Genomic DNA, 23,308 nt, shown 5'->3' on the forward strand with positions numbered 1-23,308 from the left:
AACATTTTAATTGGCAAAATATTTAGGGTTCCTGGTTTTACATAATGCCATTCTACAAGCTACGTGCTAGTGGTGAAAATGTAAGAAACTACATATTTTTCTTTCTTTTTTTTTTTTTGAAATTAAAATGATAAATATTACAAAAATAATCATAACCTAAAAATTTTACCTTAAAAAATACTTTAGGAGACCTAAAGTCTATTAATTTTGAAACTAAAATCTATTATTTTTAATCTGGAGTTTAGAGAATCTTGGGTTATTGGACTTGGAATCTTGGATTTAAAACTAAAAATAGTAGATTCTGAGATTACTAAAAAATTTTTCATGAAGTTTAGAAGTTAAAATTATTTTTTGAAATAAAAAAAACTGGACAAAGTAGAGCTAAAATTAGAAAGAAAAATATCAAACTTGGATTCCTTATTTTTAAAATTTATAAAGTTTAATACAATAAAATGTGTACAATTTGCTAGATCTTTTAGCTTGAAAATGACAATTTAATGTTTAAAGTTAAACATATCTTGGAGAATGAAATAAAAAACATGCATTTCATTTTTAAAATTTTCAAAAAAGTGACTAAATGCATTGTCTTTTTGTGACTTATGGTGTTGGAATCTCAATTAATTAAGTTAGGGTGTGGGATCTAGATAATTTAATAATGACATTTTTCATCATTGTCTTTAGGTCGTGCTTGGTGATAAAGTTATTTTAACTCCAGTAAATTCAGGACAGCCTTTACATGCCAGTAAGGCAATTTTGCCAGATAAACCAGGTTTCAGAGAGGTTTGTAGATTATTTCATAACTTTTTTTTTTTTTTTAAATAGCTTAGTTTTTTTTAAATAAATTTAAAAGAAATAAAGTTTTTTTAAATAAAGGATATTGAATTTGAAATTTTTGTTTTCTTTTCCACATTTTTATTTTAAGACAAAATTTGGCTGGAATTTAAAAATTGGCCGGAATTTAAAATTTATGCTGAAATTATAAAAATGCAACTTTTAAATTTTGCTAAAAAAATATATAATTAATGATATTAAATAATATAAATTCAAAATCAAAAATATAATTTCATTTTTTTTAACAGAATTTTTATTTTATCTACAATCTTTTATTTTTGTTTCTCTTCACCAAAGTTACAAAAAATTTCTAAATTTATTTTTTTGCACCTATGATACAAAGTTACAAAAAAATTTCCTAGTTTGTTTCTCTTCACCTATGATACAAGGTTACAAAAAAACTTTAAAGCAATGAGATAAAAAAGATTAAATAAATATTCTAGGAAGCTATTAAACAATCTAGTTGTAAAACCAACAATTTTAGAAAAAAAGAACAAAAAAAAAAAAAGCAAAAGATAATTAAAAATAAATAAATAAATAATTAACCAGAAATATCTTTAATAAAAGTGCTAATAAGGTTTTTTGGATTAGGAAACTTGATATTTGTTATGTTCTAAAAAAACAAACACAGGAACAACCTAGATTTACACAATTCAAATTGTAACTAGATTCACACAATTCAGATTGAACAACTGCAATTTCTTTTTTTAACATCTTCGCTTCCAACAAGGCAGCAAGCATTAACTATTAGAGTTGGAAGTTACTGGAAGAGAAAAGATGAAGTTTATAGAGCAAGATAATGATTGTCAGATGACTTAAAAGATTGCAAATTATATGAATTAGGAAAGCAAGATGAAGGAAGTGAATTCCAAAGAATTGATATGCTAGGATAAAAACTGGATGAATAAGAGTTTTGGGAGCACTTAGGAACAGTCACAGTAAAAGGATGAAACTTAATTGAAGGACGTGTAACATGAGAATAAATTTTAGTAGATGGCACAAGAGACACTAGCTCTTTAGAGCAGTGTCCATTATAGTATTTGTAGAAAAGAGAAAGAGAAGCAACACAACGACGATGTGATAATGGTTTGAGGTTATGGCAGTATTCCATACAAGGATGAATATGAGATTTAGAGATAAATAATAGAATCCAGAGTAAGAAAGTGTTGAGCACAATAAAGAGAAGCAACCTTAGCAGATGCTAATTTTGCAATCGATTTGATATATGGTTTCCAAGAAAGATCGGAAGTAAGAGTCAATCCTAGAAGATGAAGGGTAGATGACTAATCGAGTACATTACCGTTCATAAATATCTGAATTAAAGTTCACCAACCACTGTGTACCCTATGCTGGAGCAGAAGTGAGATCCTTTTCAAGTTCATCAAAGAGTGTTGGCTTCTTATTAAGACTAGAATTCACACAATTTAAAAAAGATAAAAAAAAGATATATAAAATGTATCGTCTTTTGATCTTTTATCTTATAGTTTTCCTTTTGATCTATTATCTTTTTAGTATCTATTTTGATCTATTATCTACTTTAGTTCTATTATCTTCTACTTTTTTCTTTTGTTTTATCTTATGGCAATATTTTAAATTCTTTGAGATTAATTCAAGGGTTTAAAGGATTTAGAGTATTGCCAAAAGATAAAAAATATATATATATAAAAGAAGATTTTATATTTACATTTTATATTTACAAAGGGAATACTAGTCTTATATCATGAGAACAAATTGAAGTCTCTTTCTGCCATGGTATTCATCAGATAAAATTCAATTTTATGATAAGATTTTACTAGATAATATCAATGATACAAAAGAGAGGTTGTTTTGCTTTTTTAGTAAATATTGATGGGAATTTAAAACTACTTGGCATTCTGCCAATAGAACATGTTACTGGGAAATCCCATCATAATACTTTAGTAAACATTTTGGATGAATATTAGCTAAGATCTTATGTAAAAGGTCTGTGTTTTGACACAACTGCAACTAATACTGGAAAACATTCAGATGCAAACATTAGATTCTGTTAAATGCAGGATTCTATTATATTACAGCTTTCATGTTGAAAACATGTTTACAAGCTTTGCTGTGAACATTTTTGGGAACAGGTTAACATTGGTAAAACTTATGCTTCTCAAAATTTAATGTTTAAAAGGTTTCAATCCAATTGAAATGCAACAATGTTATCTATGGATAAGTCAAAGTTTGTAAAGTTTGATAAAGTTGCCTTACTAATTCATTACTCTATTTTGTACTGTGTGATTTTTTCAATCCTTTGTTTGTTTATTGTGCTTCTTCTGCACTTTTGCAAGACATAAGCATACTGGCAGATTATCCAGTATAGAAAGGTGTATTGTTAACCTTAAAAATCTTGTAGCATTATTCTTCATAGCTTTCCTGAAACTATCCAAATTATTTGCGATTCAGCCAATAAAATAGTTGATTAAACATATTAGGAGTATATGAAAATCCAATTTTTTAAAAATGGCAAAGCATTTGGCCAATAAGTGTTTTGTATTTTAAGGTCATATAATAGGGGTTTTGGGGTACAAAATTTAAAAGTGTGTACCTTAAAAAAAGGTTTCAAAATTTTTTTTCTGCTTAAAATCAATTTTATCTAATGGGTCAACTAACCCAGGTAGTTAGGATTCAGTTTGATCAAATCTTTGATACCAGTACTAACATTTATTTATCATTTCTGTTTGCTAGTTCTATTTACTGACCCAATGAGTTTAATCACTATCACAGCCTTGGTAATACCACACTCAACTTGCTTTGCCATGCAGCAGCCTTGTTTGTTAAGGCTTGTGTTTCAGAATTTAAATCTAAAATTTAATTTTTATGTTGAAGGGTTTTTTGTAATATATAAGTTTATTTTTATAACTTTCTTTTGTTGGTTTTTTTAACTTTCTTTTTGCTGGCTAAAAATTGTTTTATAGGTTTTTTAAAACACAATTATGTTGGTTGTTTAAAATTTTTAAGTATGCAATTCTTTCGAATGTTTTAATGCTTGATAATTTTTGATACTCAAATATTCTAATATATTTAAAAAAATATTATTTGTTACATTTTTTATGTTACTTATATATAAATACAACATTTTCACAAATATGGCAATAACACAATTTTTGTAGATAAGAGTCAATACATCTGCGACAGAATCTAGTTTCATTTTTTCTAAATTTTCATACTTCATTTTACTACATTTCATCAACTTTATCAATTTTATTTATTTGTGTAGTATCTTGAATTTATTTTAAATCTCAAGTAATATTTACTTTTATTCAGAAGTTCATTGTGCAGTCTTTTGAGTTATACACTTATAAGCTTGATTGAGAAACTCATATATAGTTTTTGTAATGATTCAAAAAGTAATATTTAGCATTTTTCATTCATTCAGAAGTTACCATATAGTGCCTAACATTTATCCAAGCATCATTCAATACTCATCATTAATGTATGCAGTTTCATAATATCATTTTCATTTTCCTAGACATTAATTTGCTTCCATCAACCTAAAGCATTAAAAGAAACATTAGGTAAGTTTATTATAAAGAAAAGAAATAACAATTACTTACTGTATAATCATGATAGTTTACATTTTCAACTACAGTATTTACGCACAATGTTGTTTATAAATTTTGAAAGTTAAATAAATATTGTGTTCTAAAAGTTAACTACTAGTTATCAAAACTTTTGCTTCATGTGGGACAGGTTAATTTAATAATCTATTTAATCTATGATGTATAAAATTTTTCACTTGATATGTAATGTTTTTAACAGGTTAGTTTAATAATTTAATTAACAACTTACAAAATTATAATTTGAAAAATCAAATAATTAATAAGAAGTAATCAGAAAATTTATTAAAAAAAAATTTATGATATATGTGTTTGTGCGTGTGTGTGCGGGTGTGTTTATATATTATATTAAATTCTTGTTTATGATTACAATTACTTAGATTAACTCTGTCAGCTGTACTACATGCTGGAAAATCTCACTATTTATGGATCATTTAGAAAATATTGACGATGTTTTAAAAGGAGTAAGGAACAACTTTCTTTTGTACAAATTTTAATGATTATGCATAGTTTTATTTAAATATCTTTTTAAATTATAAAAAAACCTTTAATCTTTTATAGGGTGATGTTGTTCGTTTATTTCATGCAGAACAAGAAAAATTTCTTACACTAGATGATTACCAAAAGAAGTCTCAAGTATTTTTGAGAACAACTGCAAGAGTCTCTGCGACATCTGCTACAAGTTCAAAAGCTCTTTGGATTGTTGAGGTAAAACAAAATAAGTATCAACAATTTTGATTTCACAAAAGGCTGGAGTCTTTTTTGGGACTTTTTGAGATTTCCTTGCTGCATGGCAGAAACACTGATTGTGTATTTGGATATTTTAGTCTTATTTTTACATGATAATTATTAATGATATTTATTTTGATTTTTAGAAGTTTTAATAGTTTTCGCATTTTTTATATACAAATAAAATCAGAGATAGTTCTTGATAGATGTTCTTTAATCAAAACATATCCAGATTGCTAAATCTTTTAAGGAGATTGCAATTCTGGTCTAAAAAAAAAAAATTTCAAGTATATATGCTAATTATTTGAAGCAGGCAATATGAGCTAAAATTAACGTAAGGCAAAATTGGATTCCATTCTTTTTTTAAATAGAACTTAAATAGCTTTAATACCATACTTTACTGTACTCAGTTTTATGTGGTACTTTTATATAGTATATATGTTTTATGTGGTATTTTATTTGGATACAAGCAATTAGTAATTTGACAACTATACAAGCAATTAGCAAATTGTATACACTCCTAGTGAAGCCAGCATGTAACAGTGTACTATCGCTGTTCTCCAAATTGACCACCAGGTTGAAACTCTCCCCACTCCGAATTTTTTTGCATTATATCAATCATATGCAATAGTAAACACAATTTATGTTGCCAAAAAAATCTGAACTAGGTGCTAAGTACGTAAAATTTAAAAATTAAAACACATCATTTCTTTCTTTTTTTCTTTTAAAGTTAAAATAAAGTCAGCCATTATGGTTGTCAAAATAATACAATAATACTTATCTATTATATTTAAAAAAAAAACACTCAACAAATATATTTATAACACAAATGTTTTTTTCACTATTGTTTGTTTAAATTGAAATTCACTACAGCAGATTTTAGCTTTTCTGCATAATTTTTGTGTCCAATAGTTCTTTTATAATTCACCCAAGTTTTTTTAAATTTGTGATGAACAGCTTCACCACATTGTTCTGCATAGTTACCTAAACTAGTATTATTGTGTTCTACAAAAGGGAGAATGTGACACACTAAAATATGAATTTTCCATGAAACTGTTAAATTGTAGTCAAAAATATCTTTGGTATACAGTTGAAGATTAAAAAATGAACTTTTGAAGTCTTCAATTTTAACAGAAATATCTATACCCAGTTTCAAACCAAACACTGCTGATTTTATTAATAAAAATTTACGCAAACAATTAACTATCGGTAAAATATTAATTGCTGCAGCAAAGGTGACATCTCTCTCTAAAACATCTAGCAAGGACATTAATCTATTTGCATTGTTTCCATTTAAACCTACACCATGATACCCTCTCATTAGTATGTAATGTGTTTTCAACCAATTTTCAAAAGGTGGCCAAACACACAAAAGTAAAGTACAAAATTTGTCTACAACTCCTATCAAAATGTGGAGCTCAGGTGGAGGAACAATGTGTTCAAGAAAAGTTTCTTGTTTTTCTTGTAAGTAAATTAAACGAGGATTGATAACATTTTTGTATTCCTGCATTTTCAATATTTTTTTCCCATCACATACATATTGATCATAACACAGGTCTATGGAGCCTAAAGTTCTAAGTTTTCCTGTTTCTAGCGAGCATTCTCCTTCACAATACAAACAGGCATATTTACCAGAGTGACCTGATAGTCCAAAAATACTGTTTGCACAATTTAAATCAAATGCAAGACTAAAATTTACTTCTTCAAGTTTTAGAGGAGCCAATAATTTTTGGAGATTGCCATTGTCCTCTGAAACCAACTCCACAATGGCAAGAATATAACAACGTTTTATGCCAGAATCTTCATATATTTCAGATGAAGAATAGTGATTTTTTGGATCAAAAACATTAACGATAACTTTTAAAAAGTTTTGACCATCATCTATAGAAATTCTTACTATTGCATTAAGGTTATCGATACCTCTTTTTTTCTGTTGTAAATTTAATAAATTCTGTTGTATTTTTTACATAAACTATATCTCTAAAAACTGTCTGATTTCCGTCAACCAGTTCCTCTGTTTTGCATTCTTATAAAGAATCAAGAGTTTCCTCTAATTCAATCACTTTAATATTAATACTTGATTCTACAACACCAGTTACGTTCCTCCGTAAAGTAGAACATAATTTTTTTGTTTTGTTTTTAAAAAGTTCTAATTCATTCGATAGCTCCATAATAGTTTGGAATGAGATCTGGTTTACTTTCTTTATTTTTGATTTAATTTTATTAACTCCAACTGTAACTGAGAGAAGATTTCCACCTGTAGAAAACATGAACTGCTCTTCGCTTACAATGTTTTCACGTTCCATTTTGCGTTTTAACAATCCAGAAACTATTTGTTCTGCATTTTTCTTTCCAAGCGACTCACTGATATCTATGATATTGCTAACAGTGTTACTTTTGCAACAAGTATGAGGAACTCCTCTGCCTAAAATTAACAGTGATAATTTAACAAGTATTTTAAAATAACTAAAAATTGAATAAGAAATAAAACAATAAAACTATTTAATCAAACTTTACAGTTTGATTTTAAAATTTATCAAACAATATAGAATTTTAAAGTTATTAAAAACAATATAAATTTTTAAAAATTTATTTGAACAAACAAGTTAACAATATCTACAAGTGCAAAATATTTGCACTTGTTAAAAGAATCTAAATAGTTGTGGATTATTTCTACATTATAAACTTTTTTATATAACAGATTTGATTGATAAAAAATAAAGGAAAAATACAATTCAATAAAATTTATTTCAATTATAAAACCGTAATATTTATTATTCATACCAAGATTTAAATAGCAAAGACTACAGATTTTCTCAGTTGTATTTGGCTCTGTATCAACATGTATCTCAGAGCAATAATAAATTAGTAAAAAACACTTATCTAACTTTTTCTTCTACTTGAAGTTTCACCATTGCTGGATCATCAGGAAAAGTACAGGAAGAGTATCAGGAAGGAACTCTTCCTGATGATCCAGCAATGATGAAACTTCAAGTAGAAGAAAAAGTTAGATAAGTGTTTTTTACTAATTTAATTAATATATATATATATATATATATATATATATATATATATATATATATATATATATATATATATATATATATATATATATATATATATATATATATATATATATATATATATATATATATATAAAAGTAATAATTAACTCATACAAAAGTACCTTTGATATACTCTCTAACCAGTTGGAAAGATATGCAGTTTCTCCTTTGTTTAGACTAAACAAATTTCTTCTGCAGTTGGAACAAACTACTTAAGGACAAACATCAAGATCAATATCAAAGTTTGGCCAAATGTATTCTTGAATATTTTTGCATACTGAGGGTGTGATAAACGTTAGACATTTTGATCTGATACCTTTATTTGTCAAGCAAACTGCACAAGTACACATTTTAAATTCTGTCGCCATGTTGGAAAATAATAATTATATCTGGAAAGAAGCCGTAAATAATTTATTTTGAATGCCATAATGGCTGACTATATTTAAAATATAGTAAAAAAAAAGCAACAAATGATATGTTTTAATTTTTAAAATTTACATACTTAGCACTTAGTTCAGATTTTTTTGGCAACATAAATTGTGTTTACTATTGCATATGATTGATATAATGCAAAAAAATTAGAAGTGGGGAGAGTTTCAACCTGGTGGTCAATTCGGAGAACAGTGCTATAAAAGTTATCATCAACAAAAGTATTATTAATGCAGTTTTAAAGTCAACCAGCACTGTTTAAGATTATTGTTTCATACATATAAAAGAATGTATTGAATGTTTTTAAATGCTCCTATACAGAATTTGTTACTAACGCTACAATCATTGGTTTTAAATTTTTAACAGCAGTTCATTTTTAAAATTTCAATGAATAATGCCCTAATTGAGTTTTTATCACCAGTAGGATGATTAAAGTTCAATGTGTGCATTACTCATTGAAAAAAGTAATCATCAGTAAATCTGTTTCTAATAATACACTTTAGTTGTTCTACTTGTTGTTATTGCCTACTATTATCCAATCAGCATAAAACAAATATTTCAGCAATAACTTCACTATAACATTTAAATAATAACTTAACTATGATTTTCAACAATAAATTAAATATGATTATCAACAATAACTTAACTATGATATTTTAACAACAATTTAACTATAATATTTCAATAATAACCTAACTTTTATATTTCAATAATAACTTAATTATAGCACTTCAACACTAACTTAACTTTTATATTTCAACAATAACTTAACTATAATATTTCAACAGTAACTTAAAATTAAAAGTTTTTTTTTTTTGGATCTGTTTTTTTTTTTATCAAATGATTTGTACTTGTCATAAAAAATTACACAAAACAATTTTTTTTATATTCCTGTCTTATGGAACCATTAGTATTATATTAGGATGTATTAAGATGTTTTTCTAGGTTGTTCAACATGATCCATGTCTCAGCGGGGCTGCTCGATGGAATAGTTTGTTTCGTTTTAAACATTTAGCGACAGGAAAATACTTAGCAGCAGAGGTGATCAAGTAATTAATTATCAAATAATAAATTTTACAATATTATGACTTTTGAATGTTTGAAAACCTATTGTTTAGGTTGATACTTGTCCAAATAAAGATGCAAATAGACAAAAACTGAGAGGCACAGGTCAAGTTTATCACCTGGTTTCAGTTACTAATCCTAATGATTTAGCCACCATATTTGAGCTAGATCCAACATCTGCTCAAAAAGTGGATGATTTAGTTCCTAGGTATTTGTTTGTTAACTTATTTTGACTACTAATTTTTTTTAATTGTTTAGATTAAAGGAAATTTGATGTTTTAAATCTGAATCTAGTTTTAATATTTTGGAACATCAAAATTAGTTTCTGATAATCAAATTGAAAGATATCCAAATAGATAAATCTATTATTTATATTTAAAAATATCTTAAAAAATCTTAAATAAAGTTATATAAACAATTTGTATTAAAACATATCTTAATTTTAGTTAATATCTAAGTTTATAGTTTTTGAAATCTACCTGAAAGTTAATGATGATTATTAATTGAATACATAGTTTTTGAATGTTGTTAAGTTTTAATAATTTAGATCTTCGTACACTCGTCTAAAGCACCTTTGCACCAATACTTGGGTACACTCTACTTCTATTCCTATAGATGTAACAGAAGACAAACCAGTCATGCACAAGGTAACATTCCCTCAGTTATATTTATATTTTTTTATAAATATTTTTTTTTTTTGTTAAACAAAAGTTTTTGAGAAGCCTATTAAAATTTTTATTTTACAAAAAAGGATTTTTTAAAGTTTTTAACTAAAAAAGAGAGATAAATTTTTTAATTGTTTATGACTGTCAAAAAATAAACTTTAACTAAGTGTTATATAACATGAACCTTTGCTCATCAATCACACTAAAATCATATTATTTTTATTTTTTGTGTGCTTATTTTGCAGTTCATAATTTCAAACTTGTTTAATGATATTTGTATTATAAAAATGATATTTATACAGTATATACAGCTTCAGTTATTAAAACTGTTATCAACATGTGTTCTATTTAAAAATTAAAGCAATAATTATTAGAAAATAACAAGTTAGGTTTTAAATGCCAAAATATCAAAATTACAAAATAGTAAACATAATAAAATAACAAAAAGTATAAAAGTTAGTAAAATATTTATTTATGTTGCTTCAAAAAAAGTTGTTATTTAATTTATGTTTAAAAAAAAGTGAGTTCTGGAGTATTTTGAATGTCTGATAGTAACTCGTTAAAAAGTTTGGCTTCTGCACAGAAAATTTTTTATTTTTTGATTTTGAGTTTTATTTTTAGAATCTTTGTTTCCAAAGAAAATTTTAAAGCGCTAGGAATACAAAAGCATGGTCAAATAGGGATTCTCAACTCCAAACCCGTTTGAGATATTCCTGCTTCTGACTGAAACATTTATTTTGTATTAAAATGTTTCAGCCAGTTTTTCTGCACTCTCCACTCTTCACTCTCCATAGTTTCTCTCCATAGATTATTATATGTATTAATACATTATAAGGTTACAATTGCTTAGAAAAAGTTTCCATAGTTTAGTTTAAATGATAATTATATGTATTAATACATTATAAGGTTACAATTACTTAGAAGGTTTTAATTTTTCTTAATAGAAGTTTTATTGATCTTAGGGAATTTTGTTTAAGGACTGATTTTTTTTTTAGTTTTTGATACAAGTTTCAATTTCATATACTTATTTATTGCTTTTTTGCAACAATTGAGTAAATGAAAAATTTGAATACTTTTTTATAAAATAATTTTTATTCCAAATAATTATCAATCTACTCTGATGTTTTTAGTAGTTTTAAACCAAAAATGATAAAAGAATTATGGGCTATTTAGGGAAAATGGATGAATTGACTGGATAAATAGGAAGATTAAAATTAAATATAAAAGAAAGAGATTATCAAATGTAGAAACAACAAGTATATAAAATTGTTGTTTCTTTCATAAGAGTATAAATAAACAGTAGTTTGAAATCCAACCCAAAATCAGTTTATGCGTATATCAACAGTAAACTAAGACTCTATAAAAAATCTCTTTAAAAATGAAAAGTTAGTCAACTATGAAAATGTTACCACTAGTGACAATACAAACAAAGAACACTCAAATAATATACTAATAACAAAGAACACTCAAATAATAAACTAAAAAAAAAAAAAAAAAAAAAAAAAAAGTTTATCAGTTTTACCTCGACAGTTTGAAAATTAGTGGAAAAAATGATCAAGCACACTTTATATAAAACATCAAAAAAACTTTTATTGAAAACAGTACGAAATTATCTTAAATATGGAGCAGTTATATGGAATTCTTTTCAGAAAAGTAAATTTAAATGAAATAAAGGAATTCAGTATAATGTTACAAGAATGTAAAAAATTTTTATGAAAAAACTATATAGAATAAATATTGAAATTTTAAAAATTTTTCTTCCATCGAAAAATAGTAGAAAAATAGAGGATCTTATTGTAATGTTTAAAATATCTAAAAAATACAATAAAATAATTTCCCACAACTTTTTAAGTTTTTTTGAAAAATCTGAAAGAAGGTGCGCATAAATTAGAATATCTAACAACCAGAGCAAATTCCACATGATGTAATAAATTCAGATTCAATTAACTCTTTCAAAATTAAGATTGACTTGATATTTAAGTATTAGAAATAAATAAAATGATTAAAATTTAAAAATTCATTTAAAAACATCTTTCATTTATATTATTTTGAATTAAAGTGAATAAGCAATAGAGAGGATGATTTTAAAAGTTTTTAATTATTATTAGAAAAAATAATTTACTAAAATAAAAGTTTCATTATTTCTTAAAACTTTCTTTCTTAAAATAAATAAAATTTGAAATTAAAATAAGAGTACAAATTTTCATAAAATTGTTGAATCTTTCAAAGAATTGCATTCTGGGTAAAAAATCAAATGGAAAAAAAAAAGTTATTCAACAATACATATTGTTTTTCACTTATGGTGGCAAATAATTGAATATTTATGAGGATGCATAACATCTAAACATGAATTATGTCATAACATAACAAGATAGATGTAGCATCACATTTTAACATAAAATAACAAGAATATGATATTATAACATAACATCCTCATAACATCTTAGGTTGGATTAGAATACCATAACATGTGCTTCCCAATTTGAATACAAATTACATAGTTGATTTTTCTAATTTAGCTTGGATGCGCACAAATAAAAGAAGATAAAGAAGCTTTTGCAATCATTCAAGTTGCTGCAGAAGAAGTGAGAGATTTAGACTTTGTGAGTGATGCTAGCAAACAGTTAACCATTTTTGTATCTTATATGGAAGAAGGGAATATTTCACAGTTAGACAGAAGGTAACTTTGCAAATGGTTTTTTTGTATCAAAATCATTAATCATACTATTTATAGGTGATGCACTAACAGTAAACATAAGTTGTGGTAGTGGCATAGTGGTAGAGCCCACCACCTCAACCACCTCACCATGTCCCTGGTAGTACCTTGTTTAACTTAGTGGGCTTGTTAATCAAAGCTCATGTTTCAAAATTTCAGGGTTAAAAGAGGATTGCAACAACAGTTAAAAAAACAAAAACAAATAGTCTCCTTGACTGTAGTGGCCCTCTAAGCATTGTAGAGTGATTACAGTAAAAAAAAAATTTTGTAAATACATAATGAAAATTTAATTAACAATATAGATATTTGTATTAATTGAATTAATATATTTATATTGATATAATCAATATAAATATATTAATTTAATTAGGTATTTACAATAGGGTGTTAACTTTTTGGTAAATTTTTGTTATCTCTTGTTTTCAAAGATAAAAAACAGATGAACTTTGGTTTGAAAGTAACTGAAAAGTGATTGGTTTTATTTAACTTTTGAAAAAAGTCACCCACCATGACCCTTGATTACACACTGTAATCAAGGGTCATGGTGACCCTTGATTATAGTGTGTGTAATGTGATTCAAAATTCATAATCTTTTCTACTGAAACATTTTTAAAAAAATATTGCAAACAAAATGTTATAAAAACGACCTTTTCAATTTTTGAAATCTCTATCAAATTCTGGTTCTTTTGAGACCCAGGTTAATATACTTTTGAAAAAAAAAAATACACTGATATTGGAGCCAGTGTGTAATCACGGCTCATGGTGGGTGACCGTTTTCAAAAATTAAAACCAATGACTATTCAGTTTACTTTCAAACCAAAGTTTATCTGTTTCTATATTGGAAACTTTATTTAAAAAAATTCATATTCTTAATATACAATAAGGTGGCTCTTTAAAAAACAAAAAATTGTTTATTCTGATCTGTAATAAAATAACACTAAATTTTTGAAAAATTGCTCATAAAAATTTTTAGGAGTTTAGTTTTAGGAGTTGTTCAAGATCCTTGAACATTAAACTAGTTAAAAGAAATGTTTTCCTTAAAATTATGTTAACCTAGGTCTCAAAAAAAATAAAAATGCTTTTTCATAAAGATTTTTTTGAATAAAAATGATTATCATTTTTGAAATTATGGAATTTTACTTCTTTTTTTTATCCAGGTTAATATATTTTTAAAGAAAATATTTCTTTTGACTAGTCTAATGTTTCAAGGTCTTTAACAACCCATAAATATAATTTGTGTAAGCTAAATTTTGAAGTTTAGTGTTGTTTTATTATAAAGAACAGATTTATGGGATCATAATAAACATTTATACCTAATATATAAGTAATTTAATCAGTTTTAAATAAGTATTTATTATATATGAAATATAATCTAGAAACCAACATAAGTATATATAGTATATGAAAAATTATTTATTATTTTCAATAAATGAAGTTTTGAATTTTGAGGAAGAAAAAAAAAGGCCTAGGTTAGTTGAACTTTGTTTGATTAACCTTGGGCTTAAACCTTTGTGTTAAACAACTGAATTTGGTTCTTAAAGTGTTTAAATTTTGTTAGGTAGAGAGTTGAATAGAAGTTAGAGGTGCAACATTGGTAGTGGATGGAATAAAAATTATTGTTAATAGTAAGTTTTATCAACACTTATTTTTGTTTCATTTTGTCTAGAGCACTTACTCAACTGCTTACTGATATGAACTTATTTATGTTGAGTATGGATATATCATCAACAAAACAGGATGTCTTGCAGCTTACTTGTCCGAATCCTGATAGAGAAAGACAAAAACTTATTCGTGAACAAAATATTTTGAAAAAGGTTTGTACATCATTTTTTTATGTTTAGTGTTGTAGGTATAAAGTATATTCTATAGTAATGGTTTGTACCTTTAAATAATGTATTCTGTAGTTTATGGTTTGTATCTTTAATTATCTTATTTAGTTAGATAATTAAATTATCTCTTTAGCAATATCAACAAATTATATTAACAAATCTTTAATTCTTTTATTTTTTTTACTTCAATTTTTATTTTGTATCACTTAATAAATGTTTTAATAATATAATATTAGCATTACATTATTCAATAAAATATCAATAATAACTTTATTAATAAGAATTAAATTAGTTTAAAAATTAAATTTATTATTAAATTATAATTTTAGATATTTCAACTACTTCATGCCCCATTTTTGGATAAGGCTGGTGTTGGGCCTATGCTAAAAATAGATGAGTTATCTGAACAGCGTAATGCTCCAATCAGACACATACTAAGGCTCTGTTATCGTCTTCTGCAGAACTCAGCCAACGATTATCGTAAGAACCAAGAATATGTTGCTAAACAGTTTGGGTTTATGCAATCACAAATTGGATATGATTTAATGGCTGAAGAAACAATCACTAACCTTGTTCATAATAATAGAAAGCTGCTAGAAAAACATATCACTGCTGCTGAAATAGACACATTTGTTACACTTGTACGAAAAAAAAGGGAATGCCGGTATAATATATATTACTTTTAAGTTTAAAAAAGCAAGTTATTTTACTGTTTTGTTTACTTTATTTGTGCTAAAAAATTCATTTAGTAGGCAATATTATTATTTCTGCTTGATTAAAGCACATAAATATTATTAAATTTTACTCTATATAACTCGGTATCAATATTTTGATGTTCAAAATGACTGGATATTAGTTATATGGAAATATTAAAATTTCTTCAGGTGACTGAGTGTAAGTACCAAAATTATCAAAATTTTTTAAAGATAATTAGGTGTCAGTAAATGACTAGATGTCAGTGTCATGATGACTGAGGTGTTAAGATGTCAGATTGATTTCAAAATGTATGGAAATATGTCAATTTTAATTTAAAAAAAATAAAGACAAATGCAGCAAAACTTGGAATGAGTGTGTAAAACAGAAGAAACATAAAAACTGAATCTCAGAAACACACAGCATAGTATTATTAATGAAGTCTAATCCATTCAAGTGCAATATGTACCAATTGCATTAAAGATAATATCTAAACCTAATTGAGTTCTAGCAACAAGAGGGGAAACAAGATGATGTAGCTATCTACCAGGGTGTTTGTTCACAAAATTTTAGTGAGTAAAAAGTTTGTATGAACTTTGTGTAAGTTTTGCATTAGTTCAAAGATATACAAAATCACATATATAATAAACCTTGCATAACCTCTGGCGCACAAAATGTTATGAAATTTTTAAGCTGCTACATTTTTTTAATTTTATGTTAAGTATTTGCTAATGTAAAAACTTACAAAAAAGCAAAAATCCTTAAAAAAAGAAAAATTGCATCTGCTATTTTCTGACTTGTACCGGCAAGTCAGTAAATAGCAAATAGCAGGTGTGACGTTTCTTGTTTAAAGTTTGCTGCGCATTTTTTTAAAAATGTTGTGAATACTATATTTAGGATTTTTATTTTTTTGTAAGTTTTTACATTAGTAAATATTTAATACATTTGCCTAATGTTAAGGTTGCGCTTAAGTTAATTTAATAATTACTTGAGTCTGAGTTAATTTAATAATTTTAGTTATGTAACTTACAAATTATTAAATTAACTTAACTAGTGCAACCTTAACATTATGCAAATGTTGCAAAAAGTTTGAAAAAAATTATTTGTATACGTTTTTTGTAACTTTTGTTCAGTTCTGCCAAAGTTAAAAAAATGTTGTGAATAAGCACCTAGAATATTGATATAAATCAATAAGTCTTTTGTTTTAGTTTTGAATAATTTTTTATGAATAATTTTTATTTGCTTTGATTTATAAAATTTTATAATTAGCATGATTTTGTTTTTTAGATTTTTGGACTATCTTTCTGATTTATGTGTATCAAACAACACTGCTATACCAGCCATGCAAGAATTGATATGCAAAGCTGTACTTAATCCTAAGAATTCTGATCTGCTTATTGAAACTAGGTTAGTTTATATAGACGGTTAGTTACTTGGCAAAACAATTTTCTCAATAAAAGAAAATACATCAGTGTTGTGTTGATTAAAAAAAGATGGAAAATGATGTGAAAGTTTTTTCAAGCTAATTAATTAAGCATTATTTAGAAAAATTGCTCATAAAAAAAAATAGTTTTTTTCAATTAAAACATTCTGTTTTCAAAAGTATTTAGTTTTAAAATTAATTATTACTTGTGCAGCCGACCACAAATAATTTAATTGCTATGTAACCTTGAAATTACAACACTGCCTTACATTAAGTTGTAGTTCTGACATCATTATTTTTTTATACCGTCAAAATATTTACATGTCTATATAAGACCTTATTTTTCTAAAAGATTTTATAATTAAATCTCTTTAAAAAAAAAAGAAAAAAAAGGCGGTGTCAGGCAAATTTTTAAAACTTAATATGTTTTAGTTACAATGGCTAACAAGTTTTTTTTTGTAATTTTAAAAGTTCTTCATCAAGTTAATACCTGCCCAAATCTAAACCTATAATCAATGTATGTTATACATAATCAATGTATGTTATACACACACACACACACACACACACACATATACACATCGTAGAATCCCGTAAAACTCGGACCCTAAAAAAATAAAAATCTTTTTAATTTCCCTTTCTCTATCAACTTACTATAAAATTATCCACTTAAGTAGTAGTACCTTGGTTAAGTCAGTCCATTTGCTAACTCAAATTGCTTTTAAGGGTCCCTTCAGCAAAATTTTTCTGCCGAAGGGGCCTAAAATTTTATGTCAAATTTAATTTAACAAACTAAACATTTTTTGTGATATATATACCTATATATATATATATATATATATATATATATATATATATATATATATATATATATATATATATATTACTTTTTAATTTTTAATTTATATATATATATACATATATATATATATATATATTTATATATATATATATATATATATATATATATATATATATATATATATATATATATATATATATATATATATATATATATATATATATATATATATATATATATGTATATGTATATATGTATATATATATATATATGTATATGTATATATGTATATATATACAGAGGTTATTCTAGAAAAGTAATTTAGGCAGTTGTATCCCCATGCTGGCACCTGCCATAAGGAAGTTTGGCAGAAACATTGTCATATAAAGGCAATGTTTTCACCAAAAATTTTTATATGGCAATATGTTCAATGCTGTTGAAAAGAGTCTAGAATAGCCCCTGATATATATATATATATATATATATATATATATATGTATGTATGTATGTATGTATGTATGTATGTATGTATGTATGTATGTATGTATGTATGTATGTATGTATGTATGTATGTATATAAATACATGCATACATACATATAAGCAAAATTATACAAAAATTTCAAAATTATGAATCTTTTTATAAATAAACTATTAGATTAGATTTTAGCAATAGAAAATGACATTTTTTAATGGAAAAAGGGAATTTAACAAGATTTTTTTAGCTATAATTTTTTATCAACTTTTTTTTTTTAAATAATGATTATTTTTCAAGTTTTTTTATAATTTTGATTTATTTGAGAATGAACATGACATACTTTTTGAAAATCTTTTTTTTTTGTGGAAGAATTAGGGACCTGTTTGTTGTTTAAGGAAATTGTGGCACTCCTAAAAATATTTTTTATTCAAATATTTTTCAAATCCAGTATTATTTTATTAAATGAAACACATTTAAGGCGTGTCAGCAGGTATTTTCAAAAAAAGTTGTTAAATAAACATACATATATACACATTTATATATATATATATATATATATATATATATATATATATATATATATGTATATATATATATATATATATATATATATATATATATATATATATATATATATGTGTATATATATATATATATATATATGTATATATATATATATATATATATATATATATATATATATATATATATATATATATATATATATATATATATATATATATATACATACATATATGGATATGTATGTATATATATGTATATATATATATATATATATATATATATATATATATATATATATATATATATATGTAAAAATTAGTAAAAACATTTATCTAGTTTTTAGTTGTCTTCAACAGCATGTTTTACCATCAGTAGGTTCATCAGGAAGCTCTGTTCTTTAAGAACATTGAGCACTCTATTTGTAGAATACACTAACATAATTTATATATATATATATTCTTTTTTTAATTTACTTTATTTTTAATTATTAGTAGTAATTTTTAATATTTTTAAGAATGTATCAAGGGGAAGTTCATTTATTTTGGGAAGGCGGCTCACAGCATAAATCTCAGCGCCAACTTGCAAAAGATGCAAGTTATGGACACGTAGAAGATGTCAATTTATTGAACTACTATAGGTAATTTTTATTTTATGAATTTTTTTTAGTATTGTATTATTTTTCATATATTCAAAATTTTGATGTTTCAATTTTATAGTTATAGTGACTCAATATATGTTAATTTATGTTAATATATGTTAATATATGTTATCACTATTTATTTATATTATATATGTTATTCATATTATATATGTTATTATTATTTATTAATCATCACAGTTAGAAAATAACCTGTTAATAAATATTGGTACTAATGAGTTGTTTATACATTTAAACTCTAAAATTTAAATTTCACAATCACTTTTATGAGGAACTTTCTTACAAAACATGTAAGTTGGATTGTTGCCATGTGATGGGATATGTTGTAATAATGATTTTATCTATCAATATCTTATTAATCAAAGTATGAAAAATTATAATAAAGATCCACCTGTATGTTTTAACTGGCCCTAGTTAAAACATGCAGGCGAGATGACTAGTTTGTTTTATTTGATTATTGATTTAATTTTATTAACTATTTTGTTTTATTTGATTACAGTTGCCAGTTTTTTGTTTTTTTTTACTATAAGAATTCAATATAAGATGTTTTCATCAATCAGTGTAAAATTGTATGCAGTTTTATTAGTTTTGTTTTACTTTAGTTATAATTTTAATAAATCTATATTGCATTTATTTGATCAGTTTCTAACTTTTAATATAAAATGGTTTTCAAAAAGGTCTGAAATATGCTACAAGTGAATGTACTAAAGATTTATACTTTCATCATAATATTTAAGTGTTAGTATGCAATTGCAATTTATATTGTTTAATTTTTTAAGCATTAGCTAAAGCTCCTAGACACTTGTTAGATGTTTATAAGTTGTGCAATACCACAACTCTGATATTTTCTTCTAAAATAATCTCATTTATACCATATTTATAAACAAGATTTTTTTTAGTGTTCACTAATTTCTATTTCTCAACATTAAATTGTATTTGCAAATCAACTAATCTTTTGCAGATCTTTTTGTAGTTTTAAACTTGCAGTATTCATTTTAGAAAATATTATGGTATCACCAGTAAATTTTAATACACATTTGTTTGCATCTAAGTCAAGATTATAGATCAAGAAATAGATAGGGCTAATTACTAATCCTTGGAGAACACCGCTTTGTATTATCCTAAAAGTGGAGTTCTTTTCATTCAAAACTACTAAACTTGGTTATTAACTTTTTTATGTATTTAACTAGTTTACTATGAATTGTTGAGGACTTTTAACAACACTTTTTTCAAGTCCAAATGGTGAAAATATGTTTAACAAATGGAATTATTTCAGTAATTTTTCATTTTTTAAATCATTTCATCTTTGAATCATTTAAATATTTTTTTAATTCTGAAACAATTATTTTGACAAACAAGATCATTACATGGAGAAGCAAGTTGAGTGCGCAACAGAGACTTAATGAGTCTGAACTTTGTGTTTCTTGCTTACTTAGTAAGTATTTTACCACTACCACATGTCCATAAAATAAGTTTGACTGGTTTGAATATTGACTAATAATTTACTGTGTTACTCTAAATCTTTAAGTTCTAATCGATAATTTGATTGTCATGCTGCTTTGTTATAAAGATATTAACTTTGCTTTTTAACTGGTCTACCATGCCTAACATGTATGTAATCATTTAACTTGAGTTTAGAGTTCAAAATATTTTTCAAAATACAACTTTTAATATTAATCCCTTACAGAGCTCAAATAAAAAGAAAAAAATCTTGTAGCCAAAATTTTTAAATTTCAAGTTAAAATTTCTTTTTCTTCTCCTTTTCTGTGCGCTTTGCTGTATGAGGAGTTATATCTCATAGTACTCTTGTCTGGCAGGTTTAAAATAGATTAAATTACAGCTTAAGTTATAATTTAAAGCTTAAGTTGCTGTTCTAAATGTAATGTCCTAATGTAATGTACAAGCAATCTATTTATTACCATTACAATATTAGTTTTGGTAATAGTTTTTACTTAATATAATAATTAATAAGTAAAATACCAAACTTATTAGGTTTCGCTTTTTTTTTAGATGTATTGCTTCTTAATTCAGCGTACTATGAAAAATTGAAAATAATTAATTTTTTCATTAGTTTTTCTCAAATTGTTGATCTTATTTTCTCTTTTTTCTATTGCAATCAAATAAGGATAATCTGTGGAAGAGCGTTCTCGTTTTTCCAAGTATTATACAATATTAAACTTTTTTTATAAGGATTTTTTTGAGATTGGTTTGTAAACTAATTATATTATTATGAACAACATTCTCAGACACCAAACTCAATGATGCTTGTTAATAAATTCAATTGACCTCTTTATGTTTTGCGCTGTTAAAATAAGATAATAAAAAAGTTTCTTTTGTGTTGAAACTATTCTTCATTTAAAAACATTAAAAAAATAGTCATAAAAAGTGTTCATAATGAGTGACTAGTATTGAAATAAATCCCTTGAGAACTTTGGTTGAAAAAATTTAATATCTCTTTAATAGATTTTTATTTATTAACCTTTATTTGTAAAAGTATTTAAAGTATTTTTATTTTATTTTTTTCTGAACCTGAACGATTTTGAAAAATGACTTTGAATAAGTATATTACTTTTATTTCTGTTTCTTTATTTCCTGTTTTTAAAAATTCTGGTGTTATGACTGTTATTTCAGTTTCCATTCAATTAAATTTATTATTGTTTAAGAGATTGTTTAAAATTTGCCCAAGACTAAAATTCTCTTTGTGAATTGTTTCAACATTTCAAGTTTCAAATTCAAGATTATTTGAACAAGAAAATTTTATTTGGACTAAAATTATCCTTTCCTTTTTAACTTCTTTTTAAAATTTATTCTTAAAAAAATGTGCGTATTTCTAGAAAATGTTATTTTGATATGGCTAAAATAAAATAAAAAATGGTATTGCATTTTTCATATTCTATTCAAATTTTATTGTTAAAATGATTTTAGCCAGAAGCTTTTTATGTGTTAAAGATGTATAAGATATAAATAGAAACATTGCTATGGTTATTTTTTGCTAGTAAATGTTTTGACCATATTACGTATATTTATTAGTTAAATTTAGTAAATTGATTTATGGTTGTTTTAATTTATTTTATAAGTAAAATTTACTTTCATGTACTTATCCATAAAGCACATCATGCTGAATTTAATTTTAAAATAGACCTAGAACATTATTTGCTTCATTGCAGAAATTTCAAGTAATTAAATTTGAAAAGTTTCTTATTTTTAATGAAAACCTCTGCAAAAGAGAGCAAATAATTTCATACTTTTATTCAAAAGTTATATATATTTATATACATATATATATATATATATATATATATATATATATATATATATATATATATATATATATATATAAAAGATTTATAAAAAAGTTTTTATTCTTTTAATATTTAGATATCAGTTACAACTTTTTGGAAAAATGTGTTTGGATCGCCAATATCTGGCAATAAATATTATTAGTAAACAGTTAGATCTTGAGTTAATGTTAAGGTAACTAGTTACATATAATTATCTATTTTGTTCTTGCAACTGTTATTAGAAAGGTTTTAAGGTATTTGATCGTTGTTGTCGTCATCATTGTCATCATCATCATCATCATGATCATCATCATCATCATCATAATCATAATCATCATTAAAGACAAAAATAATTTAGACTCTGATTACATATGAAATAGAAACAAACTCATGTTGGTTAATAGAAATTTTATGCTTTTTTTATAAACCAAACAAAATTTGTCACTTTAAATAAAAAAGAATCTATGAATTTTACAGGAGATCAAATGTTCAAGAATGAATTTTTTTTTCAAAGTAATCTACAAGTTTCTAAAAAGTCT

At 24.7% G+C, this 23,308-nt stretch overlaps 1 protein-coding gene across 3 annotated transcripts in view; it reads left to right on the plus strand.

Annotated features, from left to right (window-relative positions):
• Positions 1 to 23,308, plus strand: part of LOC100202979 (inositol 1,4,5-trisphosphate-gated calcium channel ITPR1) — a 139,702-nt gene that overhangs the window by 31,780 nt on the left and 84,614 nt on the right. For all 3 annotated transcript variants that reach the window (XM_065813080.1, XM_065813079.1, XM_065813081.1), the window contains exons 7-19: positions 27 to 80; positions 682 to 780; positions 4,793 to 4,876; positions 4,974 to 5,120; positions 9,581 to 9,676; positions 9,754 to 9,908; positions 10,248 to 10,347; positions 12,885 to 13,045; positions 14,748 to 14,895; positions 15,240 to 15,574; positions 16,891 to 17,010; positions 19,345 to 19,467; positions 22,867 to 22,962. In XM_065813080.1, the coding sequence (XP_065669152.1) occupies positions 27 to 80; positions 682 to 780; positions 4,793 to 4,876; positions 4,974 to 5,120; positions 9,581 to 9,676; positions 9,754 to 9,908; positions 10,248 to 10,347; positions 12,885 to 13,045; positions 14,748 to 14,895; positions 15,240 to 15,574; positions 16,891 to 17,010; positions 19,345 to 19,467; positions 22,867 to 22,962 (1,718 nt within the window). The remainder of the gene's footprint in view (positions 1 to 26; positions 81 to 681; positions 781 to 4,792; positions 4,877 to 4,973; positions 5,121 to 9,580; positions 9,677 to 9,753; positions 9,909 to 10,247; positions 10,348 to 12,884; positions 13,046 to 14,747; positions 14,896 to 15,239; positions 15,575 to 16,890; positions 17,011 to 19,344; positions 19,468 to 22,866; positions 22,963 to 23,308) is intronic.

This window comes from Hydra vulgaris, chromosome 12, assembly GCF_038396675.1.
Source record: "Hydra vulgaris chromosome 12, alternate assembly HydraT2T_AEP".
In the NCBI taxonomy this organism is placed as follows: Eukaryota; Metazoa; Cnidaria; class Hydrozoa; order Anthoathecata; family Hydridae; genus Hydra; species Hydra vulgaris.